Source organism: Nestor notabilis, unplaced genomic scaffold (genome assembly GCF_000696875.1).
Source record: "Nestor notabilis isolate BGI_N333 unplaced genomic scaffold, ASM69687v1 scaffold13704, whole genome shotgun sequence".
Lineage (NCBI taxonomy): Eukaryota > Metazoa > Chordata > Aves > Psittaciformes > Psittacidae > Nestor > Nestor notabilis.
In genome coordinates this window covers 25,147-33,231 of record NW_009926968.1, presented here as the reverse complement: position 1 = coordinate 33,231, position 8,085 = coordinate 25,147, and the positions used below count along the sequence as shown (strand labels likewise).

Below are 8,085 nucleotides of genomic sequence, written 5' to 3'. Positions count from 1 at the left end.
CTGTTTCCAGCCGGTGCATTTCTTATGAAGAACCTACCTGCGTTAGCAAGAGTTTTAGTGTCCTGAGTTTGCCCAGCTTAAAACTGCCAGTACCAGATCGTTGGCTGGGGTTAGGGCACTATTTAGAAACTTGGTTTATTTGGTGTTTAAAATAATACACATATTTGTGTTCAACTGTCTTGCTGTCCTCTGAGTAGTACAGCTTGATTTAAGTGATTATCATGTACAATTTACGTACAGCTTATATTTAACTGAGTTGAATATAAAGTCACATAAGTCAACATGAAGTCCTACTTTTCAAGGTCTTACTAGCCTTTGACACCATTTGACTCCTTCTTCCTGAAACAGTAAGTTTTAAAATTTACAGTTAGGGACAAGTATTCATTCCTCAGTCAAGTCTGCAAAGTGCTTTTAGCTACTACAGTAGACCTTTTGTACAGGAGTTTAAATGTCTACTGACAAAACAGAGATGCAGTACAACCTCTGGTCCCAGCATACTCTGATTTAAGTTCAGAGGAAAGCTGAATCCAAACCTGTCATCCCCATCAAACCAGAACCTGAAGATTTCTCCTGGCATTTCCCAGAACAGATGTATCACCCACTGTTAGGGCTAAGCTGTTTTCATTTTCCAGCAGCTCTTGGGAATGCCAGAAAGACAGAATCAGAGAGCTCTTAGGCATGTAAGTAGCAGCAAGAAATCATCAAACAAACTGGTTTTGTATGTCAATTGTAAGACTTTATTTCAGGTATTTTCTTAAGTAATTTAAGACATCCTGTCTTGTTACGTGTACACACACACACACACACACACACACACCCATGCACTGGGCTAATTCATTTGCTGGTATGCTTGTGTAGATTTAATTTGGAAGTATTTGCCAAAGGCTAAAAACAGTCCTGTAGTTACGGAGAGATCAAAAACCTGTTCACCATTTTCATTATTTTCACCGTTAATTTCATCAGCAAACACAAAGACTATGAAATAAGAGTTTCCGTGGGTTGGGGTTGCTGCTCAGTAGAAAATTTTCAGCACTCTTGGTACATCTTTTTCATCTTGTGGTGGTTTCCTCTGGCTGCCAGGCTGCAGGAATTTCTTTATTGTGGGGATGTTGCTTATTCTTGCTTTAAAACTCTATAAAACAAAATAAAAACAGCACTATGCTTAAGAACAATGGTAACTGTCAGATACTAAGATGTTATCCATGCCATAAAAGTAATATGGGTTGATCCTACAGAAGAATCTATATGCTTAGTCCTATTATTTATTTGTGGCTATAGTGGCAGAAAGCAGCAATAACCACCAGTATTTGAGGTCTGGTAAAAGTACTGAGGATATTTGATTTTGTCTGTCACTTCTTCACTCACCCACCCACTCTCCTGTATTTCTCAGCCAGTTTAAATCAGTGGTCCTGCCTTGATTCATTGTCTGTTAAAACTGTCCAGTTACCTGCAAGAGAGGAAACTTGGCAAGGATATCAGGCTTGCACTCTTCTGCCATTAAAAGGGTTTCAAGTAACTGCACATCTGCCCTGGTAAGATGATTTCCCACAAGAAAATCCTGTCCATGGTCTTTCAAAACCTAAAAACAGAGAACCAGAAGCAGATGTGATTTTTTTTTCCCTTTGTGTGACTTACTGTATCGCCAGAGCACGGTCATACACTGCACGGAGTACCCCTCTTGCCTTCACTTCTGTAGCTTCCATAGTCAGGGCTGCTGTGTTGAAGGCTTTATGGGATATAACCATATAACCATTACTGCGAATGCCTGTACAAGATTTACAAGAGGCTTAAGTTCAGCCCAGGGCATAAAGTACCTTGGGCTCTTTCAAATTATGGGCAGATGCCTTCTCACCTGTTTCCTCTTTAACTTGAGGAATTTGGGAGCTCTCTCTCTGTAACCTGTGCCTCATGGTCTTGATACCCAGCTAATCCATCCTCCCTTTTGTTACAGGAGTTATAATGCTTTTACATAGCATGAGTGGTAGAGAGGGTTCTGCAATTCAGGAGGAAACTTTATATAAAAGCTGATGCTATAGTGTCTTTTGTCTGAAACAACACACAGACTGAAACATGGACATTGTGGGAGCTTGGTGTGCCCTGGGTTTTTGCACCTTTGCATTTCTCTCCCAGATTTGTAGTGCCTGATATCCCCTCTGAAGCATCCTATCTCTATCTCCATCCCCATCCCAGTCCCACCAAAACCATAGCGTTTATATTTAAGTGGTAACTTTTCTTCTCTCTTTTCCTCAGTAAAAAATTGTTTGTGTAGGTCCAGGATAGAGTTTCAGGAACACAGTATTAATTAAGCTACTACATCTTTGCCACATACCTTCTCATAGACTGGGAAGTATCTGTTTGTGGCCTTGTCCACAAGATTAGCAAAATGTTGTTGCTTTTTATCCTCTGGTTGGAAAGGATGTGCCATCAGTAACTCATACAGATCTAGTATTGCTTCCACATACATATCGATTCTGAAAGGAAGAGATCCATTTGGTCAAGTCAAACACAGTAGGTTGAAACAGCACAATAGCTACTGCCATAACCGCACTGAGATGTTGGGAACTCTTTACGTCTTCTATCCAGTATTCCTAGCTTGGAGCAGTTATCTCCAGAGCGCAGTAGCTTCAGGACGGGGAGAGCATGGGTGAAAGGAAAATGCAAAGTGCCTACAAAAATCTAGAAGACTGTACCCCTTCATTTTTTCACTAGGGGCGATACTTCTCTGTATTAACGTTGTACTAAGGATGGTGTCATCCAAATGTGTTAAAAATCCAGTCAAACATGGTGGTAAGTTAAACAGCAGGTCCATACAAATCCTAACAAGCATCTTAACGTGTTCACTAGTGCTAATTAACTCGAAGAATATAAAAGTAATTCAGCTCAATCTATGTGGCCTAAGAGCCGTGTGCTTTAATAATCAGTTAGTAATTCTAACTCTAATTCCTGGTTATTAGACAAGGTCGGGTTTTTTGCCATTGAAGACATTTTCCTGAATTTGATGTGGTGAAAATACCTGCTGCTGCCAACTGTGGGAGAAAATGAAAACCTGCATCATAAGACAGTCTGCCCCCTGCGTTCCTGACTGCTTTCTTCTGTTAGCTCTATTGATCTCTAATCTTCATGAACTCCCTTGCACTGTGCTGCCTAGCTAATCTAGCTGGTTATTACTCTTGTAATACAACTGTACATGCAGTCACAGTTAAAGCATGCTACATGAAAAGCTGCTGTATCACCCTGAATCTAAGTATGACCTGGGATATTCTTGTATTAACACAAAGAAGTAGTATGAACTGTAGCCTAACAGAAAAATATGGTACTGTTACAGTACAGGGCTCTCTCCTTCAGGTCTTTCCCGCAGAGGTTGTACTTCGCTGATATGTAGTTGGCAATGGCTCTTGTCTGCACCATCTTCATTCCATCAATCTCCACCATTGGCACTTGCTGAAACAGCAGGGATCCATCTAGGGAAAAGGGGACAAGACAAGGAGACATTCAAGTATTTGAATGAGAACCATTAATGTGTGTTTGGCAAAGGAGACACACGTATTACTTTTTATTTAGAATCATAGAATCATTTAGGTTGGAAAAGACCCGTAAGATCATCAAGTCCAACTGTTAACTTAGTACTGCCACATCCACTACTAAACCACATCTCTGAGCACCATGTCCTTTAAATACCTCCAGGGATGGAGACTCAACCACTTCCCTGGGCAGCCTGTCCCAGTGCTTGACAACCCTTTCCATGGCAGTCTTTCTCTTTCTCACAACAAGGTATGGAAAACGCTTACCATGAAACCAAGAAACATTTTTTAGTGACATGTTAATAACTTAATATTATGGTAATCCGCTTCTTGACGTTTCTTCAAATCAGGGGAAGCACCCAAATGCAGAACTTTTAGCAGGCATACACTGAAAAAAGAGCAGTCCAGTACTGCATGGCCCTAAGATGATTTTCATGGAGGTTATACAGCTGAGGACTGAAGCATTTGACCTAGCTAACCAGTTTTTGCCATGCAGCATTCTGGAAATCTGGACTACTTTAGGGCTTGTCAACATACAATGTGAATGTAAGTGCATACAACACCTTTGTGACTGCTATATTGGCTTATTTACAATAGTATACATCTTTACAGGCATGAAGCAGGGAATATTGGGTGGGTTTCATGAGATTCCTTCAAGAACCAAATATCACTTGGTGTGGGACTCTAGCCATGTAAATCCCTTACTAGTCTGAAGTCTTAGTCTAGCAGGGAAGAAATCAAAACACCTCCAGTAACTGATCAGAGAAGCAAGTCAGAGTATTTGCTCTGTGGAATAATATTTCTTGACTGAACCCTGGCATGGGTTGTCCAGAGAGGCTGTGGAGTCTCCTTCCTTGGAGACACCCAACTAGACACTGTCCTGGGCAACTTCTGGCTCTAGGTGGCCTTACTTGAATGAGGGAAGGTGAAGCAGATGATCTTGAGAGGTCCCTTCTGACCTCAGCTTAGCCCTTCTGTGGTTTCAGTGAGGTCTGAAGCAACTGGGCAGGTGATAACATCTGCAGGGTGCATCTGTGATACTCATGTACGATCCAGTCTTGGTTTTTTTAAGAGACATAAGACTTCCTTGGTGTTCTATTATCTGTATATAGTATTACCTACTTATTAAAAAGTGAAGAAAACTTACCCTTCCGTAACTTTATCAGATCATCCTTTGTTTCCAGAAAACATTCTTCAAACTGCAAGAAATACAGAAAAAATATTATGTTATTGCTGCATATTTTAGCTTCTGCTTTACCTGAGACAAAAAGCTGTGTTTTGGGGAACTTAATTTAAAAAAAAAAATCAGATTTGGAAGCGATATCTTTAAAAATTTATTTTGCCTTTGTCACATCCTCTTCCCTCACAGATGTGATTCATATTTTGTGCAGGTAAGATTTTGGCTAAAGCTGAGGTGACTGAAAGGCACAAAACCCGGTCTACTGAGCAAACAGTGGCTGTTCCACTTCTGATGTCAATGCTGGGAGAAAGGAGGGTAGGTAAATGCATGCTGAAGCAGCACAGCTGTGGTATGGTTCCATTGCCACAGGCTGGCAAAAGGAGAGGCAAAGAGGAGAGATTGAGTGCCCCGTGTAGCTTTCTGGCATATTGCCCATTACTGTGACAAAATCTCACAGCTCTTAAAACACAGAGATCCTCACACTTCTACAATTATTTCACAGAATAATTTTTTTACTATTTTGGACATTGGGATTTAACTGAAGGTCTTCAGAATGGAAAGTGCTCAACCCATGTGATCAAAAGGTAGGAAGCCAGGTTCTGCTGCTGTAGTTTTGGTTTTTTGCTTTCACTAGCTCGGGGAGAGGCATTTATGGTGCTACCAGTATGCCTGCCACATGATGCTTGGAACTGAAATGGAAACTTGCACCTCTGCTTAGGGTAAGCTAGTCATTGTTGGCTTGGTCAGCAAAGCACTAAATGCAGAGCTTGAAACTGGTGGCCAGTCACATTTCTTACAAGGAACAGTGAAAATACATATTTGTCACATGCTGTTATTATAAAAACCAGAGGACAAACCTCAACCCCGGCTGCTGCTAGCAGCCACCGTATTGGTTCCATTCGGCCTCGTCCATTGAAGTAGTGCAGCTTGGGCTTCCCAGACATGCTTCTGCGTGCCTGATTTCCTACTGTCTGGAATAGAGAAGTAAGTTCTGCAAAACAAAGATTTAGAATGCTGGGTTTGAGCCTCTAACAAGTTCTCAAGCACTGTTCAAAATTGTCTTGTTTGAAACCAATGATTTATCGTCCAAGACTCTCATCGCATTAGTAGAGGAGGCAAAAGACTATATTGAGGGACTGCATTGTTTTATTTTGTCTTGGAATACCTTTTATATGTGCAGGTTAGTTAAGCAAAACTCTGTACTGAGAGCAATTGGCCCATGTCAGAGTACAAGCAAATCAAAGCCCATTTGCATCCCAAACTGTTCTGCTCTGACCAAAAAAACAGGGCACGTCAGATACACTGCTCTGTTTATTTTCGCGTTGTCTCTGGATAGATGTTACTGTTTAATCAGATATGCAACATAAACTCAGCTATTGCTGTGCTTTCTCCAGCAGCCATTATGCTTTATTATAAAGTAACAGGAAGGACTTTTTTCCCTCCACTGTAAACATTCAATTTCATTTACAACACTCCTCACTCCTCCCATTTCTTTAGGCAAGCATCTGAAGACATAGAATTTAATTTTGTCTAAGATAATATTAGATTTGCCTTTTCCACAGGCAGAGCCAACATGCAATACCTGCTTGGTCAGTTCCAACTCTGCTGGAATTTAAAGCAGTTTCTATACAGGCTGTCATGCCCCCCTGGTCAGAATCAGTGCACGCATATCAGCAACATACATGTAGACAGTGCCTAGCTCGTACTAGCTTCACAGTTATTAACATCAACAATAAAGCTGAAGCATTAACAGCAGCAAAAAGAAAATAGCTAAAACCCCACCATATTCCCCTTGTAAATAATATATTTTCTCTAAAATAGGAAGAAGGTGAGAGGAAGCACTCCACACTTGAGATCTACATTCATTTATCTTAAATCTGTACAGCTAGAAAGCAGTTGATTAGTAATTTAACATAACCAGGCACATAACCATATTAGTAAAGTGCATGCAAGTAATTAATAAAACCCATTCACTGACTTAGTTTCAATTGCACTAATTGGTTACACGTGCGCAAAAAAGCTTACCTTGTACGCAGTATAACCCGCTCTAAATTCTCAGCTGCTTTGCCTTGAGATTATATAGTTCTGTAGCCCCTCCTACAAACGGAATTGCAAGCAGTTCTTTTTGGGAGACTCCTATTTCTTAAACAAATAAAAACAATTAGGTCTGCTTAGTCACTTCTCATCTATAGAAAATAAATTCCTGACTCATGCTGACAGTGTACAAATGTGAAGTTCACGAGAGTCATGGTTATTTGGAACTTCTGTGCCAGCAGAAAACTGTTGCTTCCGATTTTCATTGTTTGGCAACCTGCTACTTAAAAATAATCAGAACAGCTGAAAATCTCTGATGATTTAAAAAGAAATACTGTGATAGCAATAAAAAATTGATTTTAATATTTTATGGTTTGGGGTTTTTTTTTGCTTTTAGTAGATTACTATTTTTCGTAAGTCACATCAACTAATTCAGCTTGAATCCTTCATGAGTTTCCTTCCCTTCCTTAGTGAAGAGGGATTCGGGATATTCCTTCAGGATATTTTCTGCTGTATTTCATTCCTGGACACAGAAGTGTTTTTTCCTGTTTCTGCCAAAAATGTTTCTATGAACTTGACCTGGTGAAAATGTGTACCAGGGACAACGGTAGGAGACAATGAATGAAAAGCAGTGTCAGAAAACAAATTGCCCTCTGCACTCATGACTTAATTTCTTCAGATAACTGTATCAACCTTTGATCTTCATGAACTCCCTTGTACCATGTTGCCTATCTGATCTGGCTTGTTAATACTGTTGTAGGCATCACCTGCAGGCAAGGTCAACATGCTGTGTAAAAATCTGCTGAATTACCCTGAATGTAACTGTGAGCTGGGATATTCTTCTGGTATTACACAGGGAAGTTGTATGAATTGTAGTCTAACAAACAAAAACATTAGTTGTTACAATACAGGGGGTCTCTCCTTCAGGTCCTTCCTGTAGATGTGCTTTGCTGCTCTGTAGCTGAAAATGATCCTCATCCCATCAGTCTCTACCACCAGTGCCTGTTAGACCAATGTATTCCATGCTTGACAATAAAATAGCTTAGTTATTTAGAGCTAGAACTACAGGACAAGGCATGAAAATGGTCCCCAAATGGGACACTCTTTACGCTATACATGAGGGGAGTCAGGCTCCACAGAGGGGGACTCTTCACTCACTGACAGCACATCCTAAAGCCTCCACCTTCTGTTTTAGGCTCTTTCTTATTTCCCTCTATTCCTTTCTTACATTCAGCCTGTGAAAGCCTGCGGTGGGGGGCTCAGTCACCTGCACAGAGGCATCCACACTGCTGTGCATGTTCCGGGGTGTTTGCTGGCCTCTGGCTGCTGCTCTGCAGCATGTCCCTTGGC

General features: G+C 40.8%; 1 protein-coding gene across 1 annotated transcript; it reads right to left on the bottom strand.

Annotated features, from left to right (window-relative positions):
• Positions 1 to 1,012: 1,012 nt before the first annotated feature.
• Positions 1,013 to 5,645, bottom strand: LOC104405207 (glutathione S-transferase-like). Its single transcript, XM_010013842.1, has 6 exons — positions 5,559 to 5,645; positions 4,669 to 4,720; positions 3,329 to 3,461; positions 2,330 to 2,471; positions 1,448 to 1,579; positions 1,013 to 1,132 (listed from the first exon to the last, which is right to left on the bottom strand). Exons 1-6 carry the CDS (start codon positions 5,643 to 5,645, stop codon positions 1,013 to 1,015), a joined length of 666 nt encoding a protein of 221 aa, XP_010012144.1.
• Between the last annotated feature and the right edge of the window lie 2,440 nt (positions 5,646 to 8,085).

Bases quoted from the DNA above. Each gene is read 5' to 3' on its own strand.
- LOC104405207 (XM_010013842.1), bottom strand. From the start codon at position 5,645: ATGTCTGGGAAGCCCAAGCTGCACTACTTCAATGGACGAGGCCGAATG. The intron at 3,462-4,668 runs GTAAGTTTTCTT...CCTTTTCCCTAG, and splicing joins TCTGATAAAGTTACGGAAGG to ATGGATCCCTGCTGTTTCAG. The intron at 1,580-2,329 runs GTATGTGGCAAA...CTCTGTTTTTAG, and splicing joins ACTTCCCAGTCTATGAGAAG to GTTTTGAAAGACCATGGACA.